This window comes from Macaca nemestrina, chromosome 8 (assembly GCF_043159975.1).
Source record: "Macaca nemestrina isolate mMacNem1 chromosome 8, mMacNem.hap1, whole genome shotgun sequence".
Classification (NCBI taxonomy): Eukaryota; Metazoa; Chordata; class Mammalia; order Primates; family Cercopithecidae; genus Macaca; species Macaca nemestrina.
In genome coordinates, this window is record NC_092132.1 from 141,708,278 (window position 1) to 141,730,690 (window position 22,413).

Genomic DNA, 22,413 nt, shown 5'->3' on the forward strand with positions numbered 1-22,413 from the left:
ACATGGCAAAACCCTGTCTCCACTAAAATACAAAACATTAACGGTGTGGTGGCAGGTGCCTGTAATCCCAGCTACTAGGAAGGCTAAGGCAGGAGAATCGTTTGAACCCACGAGGCGGAGGTTGTAGTGAGCCAAGATCATGCCACTGCATTCTAGTTTGGCGAACAGAGCAAGACTCCATCTCAAAAAAAAAAAAAAAAAAAAAAAAGAATGGCTGCTCCATAGGCAGAGTGGCCCCAAAGGCTGCTGGTTGCCCATTTTCATGGTTATTTCTTGATCATACGCTAAACAAGGGTTGGACTATTCATGAGTGTTCCAGGAAAGGGGTGGGCAATTCCCAGAACTGAGAGTTTCTGCCCTCCCTTCCGAGACCATGTAGGGTAACCTCCAGATGTTACCATGGCATCTGTAAACTGTCTTGGCGCTGGTGGGAGTGCCTTGTAGCAGTTAACGCATTATAATTAGCACATAATGAGCTGTGAGGGCAATCAGAGGTCACTCTCCTGGCCATCTTGGGTTTGCGGCTTTGGCCAACTTCTTTACTGCAACCTGCTTTATCAGCAAGGTCTTTATGACCTGTATCTTGTGGGGACCTCCTATCTCATCCTGTGACGAAGAATGCCTAGCCTCCTGGGAATGTGGCCCAGCAGGTCTCAGCCTCCCTTTACCCAGCCCCCATTCAAGATGGAGTCGCTCTGGTTCTCGTGCCTCTGACAAGTTGGCCTGGGTTGAGCGTTCCCTAGTGTGTGGTTGTTGGAGCTGTTTTTAGGAGTAAGAGGTATTGTCAGTAGGAAACAGGCCTCTGTTAGTCCTGGGGCTGGCACTCTGCCCCAGTACGTCGGCCTCATTTTAGTGGTGACAAAACTGGGGCTCAGAGACATCAACTCCCTCATTTCGAACCCCCAGATTGTCAGTGGTGGGCTGGGGTTTGAATGTGGGGCTTGAAGACCCATCATCTCCTCTGGTCCCCCAGTCTCTGCTGCCCAAGAGGAACAGGATCCCAGGATCCAGGCCCCTCATGGCACCAGCCAGGGTGGGTGGAGATGGGAAGGCACAGTTCCAAAGCCCCCCGGACTCTGAGGCAGGTCGGGGGCCGAGAGCAAGCCGGACCTGCGGACCCCACCCTGAGAAGAATGGCTGCAGGCCCGGCCCAGCGGGCAGGAGGACTGTGTCCCCAGTCAACGTGACGGCACTTCCCACTCCTCCAGCCAGGCCGTGCCGTCTTCACGTTTCCAATCATGCGGCCTCCTCACCAATTCCCAAGCCCAACCCACAGAGACAGGGATCTGGGGTCCACGTGAGGTTTGTCAGCAGCTCTGACCCGCTGCTTCCCGCCAGCCCCGCGACCGGTTCTGGAAAGCTCTCTGCTGCCCCCTTGTGGGGAGGCTCGGGGCAGGGCTCTGGCTGCAAGCATGGGGTCCGAGAACCTCCTGGCTCTGTCACCTCTGCTGGGTGGAAAACCAACCCGGGACTGAAGCAGCAGATGGCTGCCTGATTCCTTATGATCAGAGCTCCGCCCACTGGCAAGTCTCTCTCCGGGCCTCAGTTTCCACTTCCATTAAACGAGGGGCTTGGGGGATACCAAGGAGGGGTAACAGCTTAGTGAGGATGGCAGGTTTCTTCTGGGGAGATGAAAACATTTTGAAAGTAGATGGCGTGAGTGGTTGCACAGGACTGTGAATGCACAAAAGCCACCACATTATTCGCGTCGAAATAGTTCATTGCATGTGATGTGAATGTCACCTCATTTAAAGTGTTTAAAAGAGGGGCCTGGGAGAGTGCAGTGTATGTAAGAATCACGTGGGACACCCACAGTCTCTGAACCTCGGTTTTCTTGCCGTAAACTGGCAAAAAGACCGTGTCAGCTGTGTTCCCTAAGGCCAAGAGATTCCAACAAGGAAAACCTGGGATTCCAGGGACTGGGATGAGGGCCGGGGACCGGAAGGGGAGGGGCATGTGGGGATGGCTTGGGGGCAGCCCAGATAAAGCTTTCAATACTGGGCAGCAGCATCTACACAGGCAGAGATCCCTGCATCTCACTTCCCACAGGGCTGACCAGTGGCCAGAGGTGGGACTGGCCAGGCTCAGCCCAACCAAGCCTGGGAGCAGAGGACACTGAGTGAGGGATCCCCGGGGCCACCGTCACTGGCCTGTGGCTCTCCTGACACCACAAGAGAGGTCCAGGAGCTGACCTTGGGTCCTAATGGGGGACACCTTCCTGGCTGCAGGCTGGCAGGGTGGTGTGGTGGTCAGTGTACTGGGCTCTGCCTCTCCGCCCCTACCTGCTGCTGTGTGACGGTGGGCCAGACACCTAACCTCTCTGTGCCTCTATTTCTGCAATGGCGAACAGGGACACTAGCAGCCCCCACATCCGGGCACAGTGGCCTGAAGGTTAAAGGCAAGGGCGGCACGAGACCTACAGCAAAAGCTCTGAGCAGGGAGAGCAGGGAGCTGCCCAGAGAGTTCCACCACCATCTCCCCTCTGGCCACCGAGAAAACCGAGGCTCATGGTGACCTGGACCTGGTCTGTTGGACTCACGGTCCTTCTCATCCCCAAGATCAGAGGGCTGCCACCAGGGAAGGAGCTGGCCCCTAGACACAGCCCAGGAAGCACACAGGGAAGGATGCCCTGGGGACTTCGGTAGGGTATTGCAAAGAAAAATTTATTGCTATTTGAACCCTGCTTTCATGCCCCATTTCCCAGAAAATGAGCCACGGGAGACACCAGGAGAGGGAGGAGACCATCCTTCTTGCACAAAACCTACTCCCTCGGATGCTGTCCTCAGCGAGGGTGGCTGGGGGCCAACCAGGGGGCCCACCCGCAGAGTGGCAGAGGAGGCATGTTGACCCTGCGGACGTTGAGCTCTGTGGCGAAGGTCCTGGCCTTCTGGTAGAAGAGGAGAGACTTCTCACGGTCCGGGAGGAAGTTGTGGGAGACGGTGGCCGGCCGCGTGTAGATCTTCAGCTGTGCCTTCTTGTTGCCCAGGTCCACGGCGGCTGCCAGTGCCAGCTGGTAGTACTCAAACGGGTCCTGAAGGGGACAGGTCATGCTCAGCAAAAGGGGGACTCGGAGCCCGTCTTCCCAGAGGCCGTTCCTGTCTCCAGGTCATTCCACATGTCCAGCCAATGCTGGCTCACCCCATGAGCCCCGAAACCTGTTACACTGCTGTGGTCTCAGCTGCAGGAAGTGGGGACGACCCTGACACCCCTGGAAGCCTTCCTGACTGCCCCTACGCCCCACTCACCCCAACCGTCCTGCCCCAGTGCCACCCTCTCCGCAGGCAGTGGCTGCTTTCCCCATGGGCTGAGGTCAGGGCAGATCCTGCCTGCTCTGAGAGTTCCATGCAGGACCCGTGGCTCCGAGCCACAGCAGGGGCACAGCGTTGAGTGACCCAGGCTCCCCTCTGGCCCCTGTCCATGCTGACCATTTCCAGGCCCTCCACGGGACAGGCCAGGTACAAAACCATCTCACAGGTGTCCTCTCTGGCAATGTTCCCTGAAATATTGATGGAGTGTGACTCCCAAGACATCCACTCCGATTTTCAATGCGTCTTTGGCCCAAACTCACCATCCCTGGGTTGGGATGCCGCCTCCCAGACCTCCTCCTTCACCCTCCCATCCCCCACCCGGCTTCTCCCCCGGCGCCTCCTCCACATGGGGGTCACCCAAGGAACCTCTCTAAGACCCATGCCTGGCCTGTCCCTCTTTACCATCTCAAGATGGCTCCCAGGGTCAAGGACAAAGTCCAAGATGCAGCAAGTCCATTCCCCCACTGCCCCGCCCCACACACGGATCAGGGGCGTGAGAAGGCCCCGAGTCACCGCCACTGCTCATCCAATGTCCCCGGCCAGCCGAACACTGGACTCTGTGCTGGGTGCGTGGATGAGCCTAACGTCCTTGCTCCCAGTCTGAGGGACCTGGGAGTGAACACTGACCACACAGGGTGGCTCAGGCTGTGGCAGAGGGAAGCCCAGGAGCCTGTGGGGGGCCCAGGAGGCCCCAGACTCAGCCGGGGTTGGAAGGCAAAGGCTTCCTGAAGGGGTGGGGGCAACCCAACTAAACAGGAAGGAGCCAGCCAATGCATATGTCTCTGCGTGTGCCTGTGCGTTTGTGTGCCTGTGTGCATGCCTGTGTGTGCGTGTGTGCACCTGTGTGTGCGCGTGCCTGTGTGCGCGTGCTGTGTGTGCGCGTGCCTGTGCCCGTGTGCATTTCCATGTACCTGTAGTGTGTGCAACAGCTAGTGAGTGGCAGGCTGAGCCAGGACACACCTAATCTTCCCTATTCCAGGGCTCACTCTCACGTGTACACTAAAGGGGACCCCATTTTAGAGGCAATCGGCAAAGATGCCCATTTACCCCTGCCTCTCTGCCAGCCTTCCAGGCCCCATGCAGCCTGGCGTTTTCTCCTACTCCTCTGGGCCCTGGGTCCAGAGCCTCCTATACAAGGAGGAGGGTGTAGCCTTGGAAAGACAGCCGCCCTTGGGGAATTCCAAGGGGGCCTCCCTGTGGGAAGCTGGCCTGCGCTGACAGCATAGTCACGATGAGACCCAGAGGGCTGTGCATGGGAAGGAGGTGAAGGAGGCCTCTGCCCCTCAACCCCAACCGTGGACTTTGGCCTCTCAGGTACTACTTGGCCCTTTCCTTCCTCCTGGGCAGGCGGAGTGGGCGGCAGGCTTGACCAAGAGAGATAAAGGCCTCTTCTGGGAGGCCCGTCTCCCTGGGTCCCAGGCGAGCCCCTGAGCGGTGAGTAGCGTCCCTCTGGGTCTGACACTTGGAACCTCCCTGTCTGGCTGGGACTTGGGAGGCCACATGGACCACTTCTGACCACCAGGTGTCGCCAGCACTGGGCGGGGGCCTCCCGGGCAGCCCCAGGCCTGCGGTGGGGGAAACGGGGCGGGGTCTTAGGGCTGCCCCAGCTCCTCATGTTGTTCTAAGGACCCCAAGATCTCGGTCCCTGGACTGGAGTGCCCTGGCCCCTCAGCCCATAAGGAGCACTGATGCGGTGCCGGTGCGATGCTGAGGAGGGGCGGTGCCTGCTGGGTGGAGACACGCCAGGTCTGAGTCTGACAGTCCCAGCTCTCCACCCCTGCAGGGCTGGGGGCAGAGGGAGCACAGCACCTCCGCTCCAGAAAGACCCAACCCAGCAAGGCCTCAGCCTGGCTGGCTGGGGCCCCGCCCCACTGCACCTGCCCTGAGCTGGGGTTTCCCTGTCTGTGAACCCGATGGTAAGACACTGGTCCCACCCCACCCTTCCTGGGTGATGTGAAGGTTCAAGGTGTCTCGGGACTCCAGGAAGGAGTTGCTCAGTGCAGGCTGGCACCCTGGGCAGGCTTCCTAGAGGAGGCACCAGGATTTGGGTTGGATCTTGCAACGTGGATTCAATGTGAGGATGATGCCATCTTCCAAAATGTCCTTCTCCCGACCCTGTTTTCTTTGTTAAATGCAACGTGACACTTGACTGTCAAGACTCAGCTTTGGTGTCACCTCCTCCAGGAGGGTCCCCCTGACTACAATCCCCCTTCTTCACCCAGAGGCCACCATTGCCCACTCATGTGTCAGCCTCCCTGGCTGAGACTGAGTTCTTGAGGGTGGGGCCTGGCCAGCTTGGGAGCTGGGTTGTATCTGCTAACATTGCTGGTTGCTCCAGCCACGTGCAGAGCTCCAGGGAGGCCACTGGGCCATTCCTAAGGAAGGCTGGAACCCAGGCCTCTGGGTCTGGGTAGAGATCCCACTCCAAGGGGGCCGGGAACACCCCGAGCCCTGCCCATCCCCACCCACCTTCAGGTCATAGAAGATGATGTCACTGAGCACCAGATACACCTTCACGTAATAGAGGGTCTGCTCGTCGAACTCCAGTGGCGAGTTGCAGAGCTACAGGGCCTTGAGGTAGAAGTGCTCCGCCAGCTTGCCCTGGCCCAGCTGATGGTGCAGGGTGGCCAGGCGGTGGTAGGCCACGTGCTCGTTCAGCCCGTCCCCTGGGGTGCAGGCCAAAGGGGCAGGTGTGAGGAAGTGGCTCCCTGGGGCAGGGAGGGCACAGGCCCCTCAGGAGCAGGTATGCAGACCCCAGGCAGCACACCCGGCTTGCCTCCAGGCACCTGCGGTCGCCTGGGCAGCTCTGGCCAGTCCCTTCCAGGTTCCCAGACTCACTTTCCCATCTGCAAAGCAGAACTAATAAGGCCTGCCCCTGTCTACTGTGAGGCTTTGGCAAAGTCGGACTTGGATGGCCCAGCTCTGTGCCTACACATAGCCACCTGCCTTTGCTCACTGGTTTTAACCAGGGGAGCCCAAAAGCCATGCAGTCCAGGTGCTCCTGGGCACGCCGGCTGCAGGCAACCCACAGATGTGACATCCGACTCCTCCTGCGTGTGTCACAATCACAGCCCCCTACTTTGGGGAGTCAGCTGCACACCTACTGTGTACTGGGCCACGGGGCACAAGGTGCTGGGGCATGCGGCCTGCCTAGGGTTCCCTGTCTCTGGAGGGAGACAGATGACCCTGGCACAGCACCAGGGGATGCCCAGCCTTAAGGGGCAGACTGCTGGAAGGGGAACTGGGATTTTATCAGCCAGAGAGCCGTGTGGTTGATGAGGTTGGGAAGGGCACAAGAGAAAGGGAATGTGCCATTCAGCCTGGCACATACAGGGACCAACGAGATGCCTGGCATGTCTGGAAGGCAGAGGACACACTGGGCGGCCCTTGTGGTCAGCAGCGGGAACAGGCAGAGGAAACAGAGCTCATTCAGGCAGGGAGCTCTGCACTGCGTGAGAGACCTCGGGCTGTGCCCCACAGCCAGACAGGGAAGCCACTTGGGCAGATCTGCCTGCCTGGACAGGAGACCAGGAAAATCCAGCAGCTGTTTCAGCTCCTGCCCTGCAGACCTGGAGGCTGGGCTCTGGCAAAGTGTGGGTCCTGGCAGGGTGGGGGCTCAGGGGACTTACCCAGAGTGATGATGAGTGCTAGGGCCATGTAGGCAAACTCCAAGCCGTCCTGGGGCTTCTCCAGTGTGGCCAGGAGTGCCACCAGCTTGTTGCACAGCTGTAGCTGCAGCTCCGCCTTGCAGTTGCCCGTAGTCACTGCCAGGGCCAGGACCCGGTCCTACCACACAAGCAGGTGGGGTCAGGTTTCCTGCAGCACCCACCTTGCCCAGCGCCCTCCTCAGAGCTCAAACATGTGCTTGGAGCTTCCCACGCCCCAGCTACCCCTGCTCCTCCACACAGCTCTGTGCTCTGGGATAACACACAGTTCAGACACCCAAGTTGGGGGCTGAAGAGTCACCTGAGGCCCATCCAGCTACACCCAGCAGCCTGAGACCAGCCTTTCCCACCTGGACACCAGGGGTCTGACTGGGGGGAGCCAGCACTCCTCTCTGCTCTAAAAACACCACATTTATCTGTGCCCAGGGCTGAGCCACACCGTGAGCTCAGAGGAAGGGAGAAGCTGTCCCACTTCGGGGTGCAAGCAGACCTGGGCCTCCCACTGACATGCTGTGTGTCCTTTGACATGTCCCTGTGCCTCTCTGAGCCTCAGTTTCCTCATCTGGAAGATGGGGACAGAACTTCCAGCTCATGGTTGCTTGAGATCATCAGGTACAAGGGTAGAGCCATTGTCACATCCAGGCCCCAAACGTTTGTCCCGGGCAGGGGCATGGTCAATATCATTCCCGGTGAGACCACTTGGAAACTAAGCATGTGCATGGGTGGCCCTGCCTCCAGGTGGGAGGCCTCTGCCCTGCCACACCTGTGCCTCAGCCCTCCAGGTGCCCCCCTGAGGCCCACCCACATCAGCCCACAGGCCAGCTCACCCGGTAGAAGGACACGGCTTTCTCCCGCTCCCAGGCCCCATTGAAGAAGATGTTTCCAGCTGCCTCAAACAGCTCCAGCCCCAGGTTGGGGTCGCCTGTGTACAGGACCACATTCTGTGCCACCTGAAAGGAGACAGAAGTTCCCTCAAGACCCAAATCTGGCGAGGTGGCCACGCCCACCTTTGCAAGCCTCCTTCCTCTCACACACTACAGGTACACCTGAGCATTTTGCAGACCCTGTGCATTAGGGCTGCCCCCACCACTGGCATGAGGACAATGAACTGATGCACCTGAGTGCCAGGAGGTGACTGAACAGCTGCAGCCCAGGAGCCCGACACCTGTGAATCCTACCACCAGGGCTAGGCCTAGCCCACTTCCCCTGCACTCAAACCAGTCTCCGTGGCCCCAGACTGCTGGGAGCCCATCCCCTGGCTCCTTTCTGGGTTGCCACATCCCTGCCACATCAACAGTGTTTGTGGGTGGGCCTGGTCCCCTCTTGGCCATGAGCTCTTGATCCCTCTCCTCAGCTCAAGGAGGTATATAGCAGGTGCTCAATCATGAAAGCTTCACCAGGCTTGTGGGCTTCACAATTTGTTCCAGATCACACTGTGTTTGGGAAAGCCTCTGAAAACAGCCACTATGATAGATTCATTTTGTCAGGAGATGTGCCACGTGTCGCTTGGAGCAAGTTCTTCTGTGTGTTAACTGAGTGGTCACATTATTTGAGCATGTGCTGTATACCAGCAGGTGCTGGGCACTGTGAGGGGCCGCGCCGCTGCCCTCAGGGAGAAGATGCTGGCCACTGGGGGAGGATGGGCAGGAATCAGTTGGAGGGAGGGAAAAGGCACACAACAGGTGCTCAGCAGTGGCTTAGGAATGAGTGGATGGATGGATGAATGGATGAGGAGATGTAGACACATGGATGGATGGATGGGTGTGTGGATAGATTAATTTTGGGATGGATGGATGGATGGATGGATGGATGGATGGATGGATGGATGGACGGATGAATGGATGGATGGACGGACGGGTGGGTGGATGGATGGATGGATGGATGGATGGATGGGTGGCTGGGTGGAATGATGTGTGTATGTCTGCATGTATGTATGGTTGGGTAGATAATGCATGGATGGGTGGAGAGTAGATGATGTATGTGCATATTGATGGCTAGATGGTGGATAGACGAATGTATGGATAAACCAATGGACAGATAGATGAATGGAGGGATGGATTAATAGGTAGATTAGTGGGTGGATGGATGAATGATGGATGGATGGATGGATGAATGGGTGGATGGATGATGGATGGATGGAAGGACGAACAGGTGGATGGATGGATGATGGATGATGGAAGCATGGATGGATAATGGAAGCATGGTTGGATGATGGATGGATGGATGAATGGATAAATGGATATGTGGATGGATGATGGATGGATGGAAGGATAAACAGGTGAATGGATGGATGAATGAAGGATGAATGGACGGATGGATGGATGAACAGGTGAATGGATGGATAAACGGGTGAATGGATGGATAAAAGGATGGAAGAATGATGGATGGATGAATGGACAGATGATAGACACATGGAAGAATGGACAGATAGACAGATGATGGATGGATGGATGATGGATAGATGGATGGATGGATGATGGATGGATGGAAGGATGAACAGATGAATGGATGGATGATGGAAGGATGGATGGATGAATGGATAAATGGATAGATGGATGAATGATGGATGGATGGAAGGATGAACAGGAGGTGAGTGTGATGGATGGATGAATGACGGATGGATGAATGGTGGATGGATGGAAGGATGAACAGGTGGATGGATGGAAGGATGAACTGTTGGACGGATGGAAGAATGAACAGGTGGATGGATGAAAAGATGAACAGGTCGATGGATGGAAGGATGGAAGGATGAACAGGTGAATGGATGGTTGGTGGAAGGATGAATGGACGGATGGATGGATCAACAGGTGAATGGATGGATAGACGGGTGAATGGATGGATGATGAATGGATGGATGATAAAAGGAAGGATGATAAAAGGATGGATGATAAAAGGATGGATGGATGAATGGACAGATGGATGGATGATGGCTGGATGGATGATGGATGGATGAATGGATAAATGGATGGATGGATGGATGATGGATGGATGGATGGAAGAATGAACAGATGAATGGATGGATGATGGAAAGATGGATGGATGATAGGAGGATGGATGGATGAATGAATGGATAAACGGATGGATGGAAGGATGAACAGGAGGTGAGTGTGATGGATGATAGAAGGATAGATGGATGATAGATGGATGGATGGATATATCAATGAATGGATAAATGGATGGAGGGATGAATGATGGATGATGGAAGGATGGATGGATGAATGGACGAACAGGTGGATGGATGGTGGCTGAATGAAGGGATGATAAAAAATGGATGAATGATGGACGGATGGATGGATGGATGGATGGATGGATGGATGAATGGAAGGATGAACAGGTGAATGGAAGGATGAACAGGTGAATGGAAGGATGAACAGGTGAATGGATGGATGCTAAAGGAAGGATGGATGGATGGATGGAAGGATGAGCAGGCGAGTCGATGAATGATGGAAGGATGGATGGATAACGGATGGATGGATGATGGATGAATGGATGGATGGAAGAATGAACAGGTGAATGGATGATGGATGGATGATAGATGGATGGATGGATGATGGATGAACGGATGGATGGAAGAATGAACAGGTGAATGGATGATGGAAGGATGGAAGAATGGATGGAGGGATGGATGGATAGGTGAATGGACGGATCATGGATGGATGGAAGATGGTTGGATGGATAATGGAAAGATGGATGGAAGGATGGACGAACAGGTGAATGGATGGACGAAGAGGTGAACAGAAGAATGATGGATGGATGGATGGATAGAAGGATGAACAGTTGGATGGATGATGGAAAGATAGATGGAAGGATGGATGGATGGACAAACAGGTGAATGGATGCACAAATAGGTGAATGGGTGGATGGACAGGTGAATGGATGGATGATAAAAGGATGGATGGATGATAGATGGATGGATGGATGGAGGGATGGATGATGGATGGATAGATGGATGGATGCTTGGAAAGACGAACAGGTGAATGGATGGATGATGGAAGGATGGATGGATGGATGGATGGATGGATGGATGGATGGATGATGGATAGATGGATGGAAGGATGAGCAGGTAAATAGATGATGGAAGGATGAATGGATGGGTGGATGGAGAGTGAACAGCACAGGGGTCCTCCTGCATCCCTTGCCACTCACCTGGATGTACAGGTCCACCAGCTCGCTCTGCCGCAGGATGTAATAGATCTTCCCTGCTTGAAGCCAGGCATGCGCCTCCTTCTCTTCCTTCTGAAGGTCAATGAAAATCCCCAGACTTCCTTTGGTGTAGTCCAGAGCGGACCTGCAGGCCCTGGAATCAGACACAGGTGTCAGAACAAGGGCTCTCATCCTCCTGGAACCAGTCTGCCTCCTCCCGTGGGTCTGGTGACAGATGAATCTGGAATGTGCGGACTGGGAACGGCCCTCTTGTGTGTGCAGTGTTCTGCTCTTCCCAGGCTGCTGGGAGGGCCAGGGTGAACACACATGGCATGGAAAAGATGAGGGACATCCTTCAGAGGGAATCGAGCATCATGCTGCCCTGTGGCAGGAGGAGTGTGCTAGTCCATCTCCCCTGCCTCCCAGACATGGCCTGTGTCTTCTCCAGACGCACCAGGAGCCGTTAGTGTTCAGGGGCTATCTGGGCCGATGGTTCTCAAGGTGTGCAGGCATCACAGTCACCCGGAGGCCAGTCCTTATAGCTTGCTGGCCCTGCCCACAGAGCTTCCGGCTCCACAGGCCTAGAACTCCCACTTGCCACAAGCTCCTAGGTGACATGGATGCTGTTCTACGGGTCCAGGGACTACACTTTGAGAAGCATGGCTCTAGCACACTGGCCCATTTTCCTTCTGTGAACCTGAGACCAAGACTGGAGGCAGTCTCCCGGGTCCCCATGGAATCTGGCTCCTTCCCTGCTCTCTCAGTAAGTCTGACACTCGAGGGGGTGTGACTGCAGCAATGTCACTGGGCCCTGTGGGTGGGGTGGCCAGGGCCATGGTTACCCCACCAGGTCAGGATGCTTGGGGGAAGCCGAGTACGACACATATGGGACGTGAGACCTTGAAACCCTGCCACAGGGAAGCAGGTGACACAACTGGCTCTGTCTTCTGTGGGAGAGAAGCCACAGGTGGCTGCTGTGATCACATTTAAGGGGACAGATGAAGGCCAGGAGTGAAGATTCGGGGCAGGCAGAGGTCAGAGGACAAAAGCCACCATAGTAGGAAGAACAGCCCAGAGTGCACGTACTGCCTCTGCTGGGGTTGAGATGACCTTTGACCCAACAAGGGACGCTCAAGCTGGGACTCACGGGCCAGCAGCAGCCCTGGGACAACCCCAGGCCCACCAGCTCAAAACATCTGATGCCAAGGAACCAAATGATCAAAAGGAGAGGGGCTGCTGGGGTCCTGGGCCAGCTTCCCTGTGCCCCCCTCCCTGCCCTGCCCGCCCCCACCTCCACCACTGCAAAACCAGCCCTTACCGCTTGGTGCCCAGGGACAGGTAGAGTTGACTGATGGTCTCCAGGAGCTGCCCCTCCAGCACCTTGTCGGCCACCTTGCGGGCCAGGGAGAGCTGGAGCTCATGGTAGATGACACACTGGGCCTCGCTGGGCATGACAGTGCTATAGAAGTAGAACAGCCGGTGAACGGCCCGCAACTGGCCTGGGCAGAAGACAAAATGGAAGACGTTAGTCTCCCAGCATCGAAGCGAGGCTGGCTCGGCTCTGAGGCCCCTGTGCCGTGCTTGCCTCTTTCACACCTCTGTGAGCCTGGGCCCCATAGGCGGGGAGACTGAGCGCAGACAGGCCATGCACCCGTGCCAGGGCAGACGCCGAGCACACAGTCACATGGGCACACCTTGGTGCAGAGGCTCACGGTAGAGGCCGGCCTTCTTTACAACTCCCAGGGCCGAGGTCCTGGCCAGGCTCGGCCCCTGCACCAGGCCATCTATTTCTGCTTCACAAAGCCCCTCTGGCCAGGACCAGGGCCACCTTCAGCCTAAGCTGATGAGGCCAGGGGCACAAGTAGACCCTGTCGCAGATGGAACCCTGAGAGAGCAAAGCCAAGCGTCATGTCTGCCACACACGGCATCATGTTGGGGGAATGGGGTTCAAAGCCGGGCCATGGCGTTCCCATACATGTTACTCTCATGCAACCAGACTCCCAAACCACACGCTCACTGGCCTCTCCCAAAGCCAGGGTGCTGGGAACGGTGGAAAGTTTCTGATTTTCTAATGCCAGAAACATTCCGGAGATTAACACAGGAAACCACGTACGCCGAATGGACATCTGTTACACACGCCACCCAACAACAGCTGAATACACAGTCCTCTCAAGCACCCACGTTTGCGGAGGTCACACAGCAGGAGAACAACAGAGGGAAGCATCATCAGGCTTCGAATATGTTTGAACCAGAGATGGCAAATAGGCTGCAGCCAACTGAAAACACCAGAGATTCATGGTGGCCACCTGAGGGGTCGTGCTCTTAAAAAACAAAAATTAAAATTAAAAATTAAAAAATTAAAAAAGGAAGGGGTCAAGAATCCATCAGGTCTGACTGAGATGTGTATCAGTGACTAACACCCCGTATGGCAAAAGTACTCCGGTGCGCTTTGGGTACTCACAGCTTCAGCAGTATTCAAAGGCGTGTGCTTCCCTAAGATTAAGCCATGGGAATACCCCCCTCCCCCCCCAGCAACACTGCCAGGAGAAACGTCTCACATGGATTTGGCTAGAAATACAGTTGTCTTTAACAAATTAACACTGAATACATCCTGACTTATTAGAGCCTGCGAGAATGACATTCTCAATGATAACAGTTATCACTATAATCTCCAAACATCTGCAATCCTGCAAGGAGGAACTGTGACAGCGCAGGCCACGTGTCCAGACTGCTTCCCAGACTGCCTGTTAGAGAATAAAAGAAATGAAACCCCCCTAAGAATGTCTTCACTCACATTTAGCCAGTTGTTCCTTTGTGTGCATCTCTGTGCTAAAATGCCCATTCTTCCCCACAGCCTGAAGTCATACGCTTAAATAAATGAGACTCACATGAAGCCAGAGACGTGCAGATGCCAAGGAAACCAACACAAACGAAATGGGCTGGAGAGTGTGGCCAGGAGGATGGTACTTCCCAGGAAGCAATTACTTCATCTCTGCCCATGAAGCAGGCAGCTGTCACTGTCCCCCAGGCCCATGCCAGCCACTCGAAGTAGGTTCTAACCAAACTACCTCCAGGCTGAGGTGGGAGGATCTCTGCAGCCTATGAGGCTGAGGCTGCAGTGAGCCATGATCGCATCACTACACTCCAGCCTGGGAGAAAGTGAGATGCTGTCTCCAAAAAAAAAAAAAAAAAAAAAAAGCTAGAGCATCACCCATATTAAAGACAGGTTTGTTTTTTTGAAAATTTAATTACAGTTATATAATGGACATGTAAAATGTCCAGTTTGAAAGCTTGAAAAATATATAACTAAGTATTCTTACCTTAAAATTCTGATTCCTACCTAAGATATCGCATACTATTTACATAAGTATCACAATGCCTGGACAACAACTAAAAATGTGTATGAGGGAGAAAAATGAGCATGTATGCCTATTAATTGAGGTATATTTCCCCCTTATTACATGAAAAAGTCATCACGGCAAACCCCTGTGACTGTATCTAAAGCAAGCCTACAGTTTTACTTCTCTGTATTACAAAATGCAAGGCTAAACTTCAAATACTAAACATTTTCTGAAGCCAAGGGTAGTTTACTTAAAATAAATGCCTAGCGTCTATATCAAAAATATGAAAAAGCTAGCTACTTCATAGCCATTCCAATCTAAGTTCAGCTTTTTCTTTTTTAATTGACACATAATTGGGTGCTGTACATACGTATAGAGTACACATAGTGATGTCATAATACATGTAATGTATGTGATCAGTGTAATTAGCATATTCACCATCTCAAACATTTATCATTTCTTTGTGTTGGTAACGTTCAATACCCTTCCTCCAATTATCTGGAACTATATATATATATCTATATATATAGATATATATATTTTTTTCTTTTGAGACAAAGTCTTGCTCTGTTGCCCAGGCTGGAGTGCAGTGGTGTGATCTCAGCTCACTGCAACATCTGCTTCGTAGGTTCAAGCTATTCTCCTGCCTCGGCCTCCTGAGCTGGGGTTACAGGCACCCACCACTATGCCCAGCTAATTTTTGTACTTTTAGTAGACATGGGGTTTTACCACGTTGGCCAGGCTGGTCTTAAACTCCTGACCTCAGGTGATCCACTCACCTCAGCCTCCCAAAGTGCTAGGATTACAGGCATGAGCCCCTGCGCCCAGCCTGAAACTATATGTTCTTGTTAACTATAGTCATCCTATGTTATAGAACACTAGAACTTATTCCTATCCAGCTATAATGTACAGTGGTGCAATCTTGGCTTGCTTACTGTAGCATCCGCCTCCCGGGTTGCAGTGGTTCTCATGCCTTGGCCTCCCGAGTAGCTGGGATTACGGGCGCCCGCCACTGCACCTGGCAAATTTTTGTATTTTTTAGTAGAGATGGGGTTTCACCACGTTGGCCAGGCTGGTCTTGAACTCCTGGCCTCAAGTGACCCGCCCGCCTCAGCTGCCCAACAGTGCTGGGATTACAGGTGTGATCCACTGCTCCCAGCTAAGTTTTGTGTTTTTAGTAGAGACGGGGTTCACTATGTTGGCCAGGCTGGTTTCAAACTCCTGACATCAGGTGATCTGCCCGCCTCGGCCTCCCAAAGTGCTGGGATGTCAGCGTGAGCCCCACGCCCAGCCAGCTGCTCTAGTTTACACCCCCCTACAGTGTGTAAGAGCTCCCTTTTCTCCATATCCTCGCCAGCACTTGTTATTTTCTGTCTTTTCGATAATACCCATCCTAACAGATGAGATGATGCCTCACTGCGGTTTTGATTTGCATTTCTCTGATTATAAGCGATACTGAGCATTTTTTTCACATATTTTTTGGCCATTTGTATGCCTTCCTTCAAGAAATGTCTGTTCTGTTGGGTGTGGTGACACAAACCTGTAAGCCCAGCACTCAGAATGCTAAGGCAGGAGGACAGCTTGAGCCTAGACCGGCCTAGGCAGCATAGCAAAACCCTAGCTCAAAAAAAAAAAAAAAAAAAAAAAAAAAAAAAAAAAAAAAAGAAAAGAAAGAAAGAAAGAAAGAAAGAAAGAAAGAAAGAAAGAAAGAAAAAGAAATATCTGTGTCTGTTCAGCTTTTTGACCTCCAAAAATTAAGAGTCCATTTTGGAATCGGAAGACCTGCCTGATTCAGAGACAATCTGTGTTTGGTTCTACTCTGCTACTTCCTATGTGACTTTGGGAAGTTCCCTTAGCCACTTTGAGCTCAACTTCCTCAACATTAACCAGGAATAAGTAGCACCTGCCTCTGCTGGTTAACGCTGAGGACTGAAAGGAGAACCTCCACAACGCCACTTGACAATGCCACCTTGCGGAAGCCCCTCAATGCGGGGCTGGTAGGATCATCTGAAGCCAAATACAACTTTCCTTTCCATTGTCCCAGGCTCACTCTGCATGCGATTAGCAAGGAATAGCGAATAAAGGAAACCAAAATAATTGCTTAATTTGTAAAAAGTGGGGGTGGTGGCAAAATAGGAGGGAGAGGAGGGGAAGGAAAAGCAGCCGGTCACAAGTTCTAGTCCAGGGCTCATCCCCGGCCTCCTCACTCACCAGTCCCCACCTCCTGGGGAGGGGTACTTTCTCCGCTGGCTTCACCTACAGGAAAGGCACTGCCACAGGTGTTCAGAAACCAGGAGCACCTTGAAATGGGCAATGTGCTTTGGGTAGGAGACCTACAATTTCCCCAAAGAAACCACGGCACAAAAGTTACCCACATAGGAGGGACCAACCGCTGTAAACCCTTGGTGGCAAAAACGGATGTCATACCTTCTGTACAGGAGACACACACCCAGGTAAAACTTGCCAAAATAGCAGAGAAAAAAATACAGCAGACATCCAGTGCCATTCTGTTACAGAAATATTTATATCCCAAAGCCAGGGACCTCTCTGGAACACTGTCTTTATTTCCACATTTCATGGAAGATGTTTGAGTGCACTCACATGTGTCTCAACAAGCTTCCAGTCCCTGCTCTAAAGCCTGTGGCTTCTCAGCAAAACCCAAAAACAAGTATCAGTTTTCCTTCCAAATGGGAAATTTCCTGACCTAGCGAAACCAGCATCAAATCCACTTATTATGAGACAGCTGATTACAGGCGAAGCCCTCTAGTCCCAGGATGACTCCCCTCCTGCAGGAGCTGGAAGGATGGGCAGAGCACTGGCCTGCCAGACCACATCTCCAGGCAGTTTGAAACCATGGCTGCTCAGGTGAGCCGTGATAAAAATCAAAACCAAGTATCTCTGAAAAGTATACATGTCAAGACCCAGACCTCGGACCAGACTCAGCAGAAATGGATGTTGCAAGGTTTGTTCAGAGACCTCCTCTCCATGCCCCCTCTCCCCGGGACCTCCCTCCTTGCACTAGGGTTCCAGGGCCAATGGACCGCTCCCTTACCTCTAGCCCAGTGCATTTTCAGGACCAGCTCCCAGACTGTACCAGACCCTGAAATGTATTCGCTGAATGCACTCTTTCTTGAAATGATCATAAATCATCTGACTATAACAACAATTGTTTTAAAAGTGTTCTCTCTCTGTCTCTCAGGAATCATGCCATGAGTTTGAGCAAGCAGCTTTGCTTCTCTCTACTGCAATTCTATCACTAGCAAAATATTAACAATTACGGTGTTCACCCATAGCATTGTTGTAAAAAGCCTTAAGACCCACTTCATGTAGCCTGCCTGGAGCACAGACCCTGTCACATGGTAAATGCCCACTGAAGGTGAGTTTTCTGTAGCTATTATTACCTAGTACTACAGCGAATAAAAGGAGTCCATCAGGTCTCATCGTATCACCATGAAAGGATGTCCATGTAGACTGCGGAGTGGGAGTAGGGGAACTCAATGTTTATCAGGTACTATTTTGTTTTTTACAATGTGTACATGTATCTTTGTAGGTACACTGGAAAAGATCTGGAAGGAAATACACCCAGTGTTAATAGTGATTCCCCAAAGACACATTCATCCAAACACACAGGAGAAAAACACTCACTATCTTTCTGTCTTCCAAATCATTTGAACTATTTTCAATAAGCATCTATGGCTTTTGTAAAGTTTTTGAAAGGAATTTATTGCATTTTTTTCTAGAGAAACAAGCAGGAGCACGAAAAAGGTGGAAACAGAAGGTAAAATGGAATGGGACTCAATGGAATTGAGTCCCAGCCAGGCTCAGCAGGCTCATGAACCACGCACCTCTCACTACAACTCAACACCAGCTCTCTCTTCTCTTGGTCCAATGGCCCAAGACTTAGAGATAAAATGTTTATTGTTATCACATCAATCACACCAAGGAGCTTGGAACCACCCTTTCAAACTCCTCTGGTTCTGTGTACCTGCCCGGGGCTGTTAGCTTTCCTCCTGTGTCTTTGGCTGGCCTGTAATCCCCTAGTGGTGGAAATGCACCCGGACACTTAGCCATCATCCCCACAACACTCAGCACCGCATAGAGACCAGGGCAGTGATGCCCACTCGGACTGTGATTCTACTTATAAAGCAAAGGACCAGGGGCCAGATGCGACTTGTCTTTGGTAACTCACCAGCTGTTGCTTGAACCAGAACAAAGCCAGGTCTCCTGATGCCCAGAAAAGAGCTAGTGCCTGTCCCGCTAGAAACGTGGTGAAAATGTTTTGCTTGCTGTGAAAAGACGCACTACTGGAGAAGATGGGTGCAACTTCTCATGGAGCCACTCAGCCCAGATCACCAGGAAACAAGGTAGCCGGATTAGACCCTCAGCCCAGATCACCAGGAAACAGGGCAGCCGGATGAGACACTAAGCCCGTCCACTGGAAAGGAAATCTAGCTGGGCAGTAGAAGGAAATTCACACAGGTTAGCCCGGCCCAACGGCAGCAACAACATGAACAAAACAAAAAATACCTGACTGGAAAGCCATAGCCTGGCTAGCAAATTCAAAACAGAGCCACAATCCTAGCAGCACATATCACTGCAACACAGAGCTTCAGTCAATGTGCGCACACTTTAAGTAGAAAGGTAAAATGTCCATGTTTTTGGAACAAAGGGCTATTTTTATGTGTGTGTGTGATGTCAGAAGAAACTGTTGGCAAGGAAATAGAAATAGGCGTCCTTACACATTGACAGTGAGATAACGGTATGGCCCTAACAGAAGGGAATCGAGCAACACCCATCAACATTTAAAATGCGCAGAACCCTAGACCCCACAATTCCATTTCTAGCAATGCACCCTATAAATATATTGACGCAAATATGCAAGAATTATGTACAACTCAGCATTGATTAATCCAAACGGTTGGGAATAACCTAAATATTTACCAGTGGGGAAGTGGTGGAGAACACTGTTTATCTTATGCCAACATCTGTGTTTTAAAAAGAAGATACATAGGCTGGGTGCAGTCACTCACACATGTAATCCCAGCACCTTGAGAGGCTGAGGCAGGTGGATCAAGAGGCCAAGATATCCAGACCATCCTGGCCAACACGGTGAAACCCCGTCTCTACTAAAAATACAAAAATAATCTGGGCACGGTGGCGCACGCCTGTAGTCCCAGCTACTCAGGAGGTTGAGGCAGGAGAATCGCTTGAACCCAGGAGGTTGAGGTTGCAGGGAGCTGACATCCCGCCAGCCTGGTGACAGAGCAAGACTCCATCTTGGAAAAACAAACAAGCAAACAAACAAACAAAACTGGCAACAGTGGTCACAGGGCAGTGATGGGAGTAGGACTGCCTTTCACTCTCCAGGACCTTTTGAATGTCGCTCATATTACATATTCAAAATATATGACTACAGTAAATATTTTCAGAGTAACTATGAAAAACTGGGGAAATAATAATATCTAACACACAGGACTGCTGCATAATTAAAGGATGAAAAACATTAATCACTATCAGAGTTCAAAGGAAGAAAGATTAATTCTAGCTTGGATGTCAGAGCGGGGATCATGTAAAGGAAGTGAGTATTTCAAGTCTTGAAGGATGGAGAAGATTTAAAGAGGCAGAAGTGTGGAGATGATGTCCCAGATGGAGATAAGAACATAGGCGAGGATGATGTCCCAGGTGGAGATAAGAACATAGGCAAAGACGATGTCCCAGACAGAAATAAGAACACAGGTGAAGACGATGTCCCAGATGGAGACAAGAACATAGGCAAAGAAAATGAAGAAATGAGAAGGTATAAATTCTAAATGCAGCTCTCAGGCTGGGCTTCAGAACAGGGCTTAGGCAACAAGTTGGAATGCAAGGCTGATGGTGGGAACGGAAACACTGAAACCCAACTTGCATATCATGCCCAGATCATGAGCCTTGAAGGCCAAGCCAGGGAACCCGTCCTTGATCTTAACAACAAAAAATCACTGGGGTGGGTATGGAGGCTCATGCCTGTAATCCAGTGCTTTGAGAGGCTGAGGTGAGAGGACTGCTTGAGGCCAGGAGTTTGAAACCACTCTGGACAACATAGCAAGACTCTGTCCTTACAAAAAATTTAAAAATTAGCTAGGCAGGATAGCACACCTGTAATCCCAGCTACTCAGGAAGCTGAAGCGGGAGGATCACTTGAGCCCAGGAATTTAGGGGTACTGTGAGCTGTGATTCTGTTGCTACATTCCAGCCTGAGCAACAGAGCAAGGACGTGTCTCAAAAATAAAAAAAAAAAAAAACGAAATAAAATCAATAAAAGTTTGTATAGACATAAAGTATAAAATCATACCATATATGATTTAATCCAGATATATAAAATAATTAGAGGGGGAAAAGAGAAATTAGGAAGCTATTATAAGAAGACAAGACTCAACTAAGACATGAGCAAAGGCCCTGGGCTCACAGCCCTATCTTTATATAAAGGAATAAACTACCACATTTATTTTCATGGCATCACCAACTTAGATACAGGCTACAGTATTCTGGAACCATCTCTGTATCAGTCAAATCAGATGGCCATAAACTATAGGCAAATACCATAAAAAACACCATAAAAATACTATAGGCAAATACCATTTAAAAATGTAAAAACTGTGTGGTTTAAACATTAGTTTATTTCTCACAGCTCTGGAGGCTGGAAGTCCAAGATCAAGGTGTCGGCCAACTCAGTTCTGGGACAGGGACCTCTTCCTGGATTGCAGATAGCCACCTTTCTTCTTGTTTCCTCACACCAGGGCAGTGGGAGCTCTCTGCTTTCTCTTTTTTTTTTTTTTTTTTGAGACAGAGTCTCACTCTGTCACCAGGCTGGAGTGCAGTGACACAATCTCAGCTCACTGCAACCTTTGACTCCCTGGTTCAAGCAACTCTCCTTACTCAGCCTCCCGAGTAGCTGGGATTACAGGCACGTGCCACCACACCCAACTAATTTTTGTATTTTTAGTAGAAATGGTTTCAGGATGGTCTCAATCTCCTGATGTCCTGATCTGCCCACCTCGGCCTCCCAAAGTGCTGGGATTACAGGTGTGAGCCACCACACCCAGCCAGGTTTCTCTTCTTCTAAGAGCACTAATCCTGTCAGACCAGGGCCCACGCTCATGACCTCATCTAATCCTAATCACCTCTCAAAGGTCCTATCCCCTAATACCATCACACTGGCAGTTAGGGCTCCAGTACAAGAATCTGGGGGAGACATAAACATTCAGTTTATAACAATGTCTTTTCAATCCTGTTGAAAAAAGCAACCAAATGAGTAGGCGAAGAAGTACCTTATATGTAAACAAGTCAGGACTTTTCATATTTCTGCTAATACATTAAGGTCAATTTAAAATGTCTGATAACAAGAGTCAGAAGCAGAGATACATGAAAGTTAGTTAATCTGCAATTTAGGCCCACATTCAGTTGTCTTCCAGTGACATTGCGGCACAAAGAACACTGCTTTCTATTCCTGGTTTTGCCACCAAAGAAGCTGGAACATTTCCCTGTATTTCCGTTTATCTTGAAAATCACTGGGCTGATCTAGCAGACCTCCAAGGTACCTTCCATTCACAAATTCCACAAATAACTTCCTACCAACAGAGGCTACACAAATAAACTACACTGATGAAGGGGAAAGCTAACACTAGCAAACAATGAGATGCACACAAGACAAGACGTATAGAGAAGTGGATCAACCACAAACTGGTGGACGATGAGCCGGCGGGGGATAAAAACACATTCCCTAACGATGGACAGACAGGCAATGGCGCCGAGGTAGTATTGTTGAAGATTTCCTATTTTACAGCTTCAAGATAAATGGCCCAATTGTTTATATTCATTCTGATTAAATGTGAACGTGAAAACTTCCTCCAGGGGACGCAGACATCTAAAACGTTCTCAATGTATCCAATTTGTCATTTGATATTTTTACTGACAAGA

General features: G+C 51.3%; 1 protein-coding gene across 1 annotated transcript in view; it reads right to left on the bottom strand.

The window, feature by feature from the left end:
* Window positions 1-2,903: 2,903 nt before the first annotated feature.
* LOC139355924 (SH3 domain and tetratricopeptide repeat-containing protein 1-like) overlaps window positions 2,904-22,413 on the bottom strand; it is a 32,083-nt gene continuing 12,573 nt past the window's right edge. The window contains exons 2-7 of the mRNA XM_071068629.1: window positions 12,435-12,615; window positions 11,120-11,270; window positions 7,801-7,923; window positions 6,938-7,094; window positions 5,778-5,974; window positions 2,904-3,031 (exon numbers count right to left, since the gene is read on the bottom strand). Of these exons, the coding sequence (XP_070924730.1) occupies window positions 5,871-5,974; window positions 6,938-7,094; window positions 7,801-7,923; window positions 11,120-11,270; window positions 12,435-12,568 (669 nt within the window). The 5' untranslated portion in view covers window positions 12,569-12,615 and the 3' untranslated portion in view covers window positions 2,904-3,031; window positions 5,778-5,870. The remainder of the gene's footprint in view (window positions 3,032-5,777; window positions 5,975-6,937; window positions 7,095-7,800; window positions 7,924-11,119; window positions 11,271-12,434; window positions 12,616-22,413) is intronic.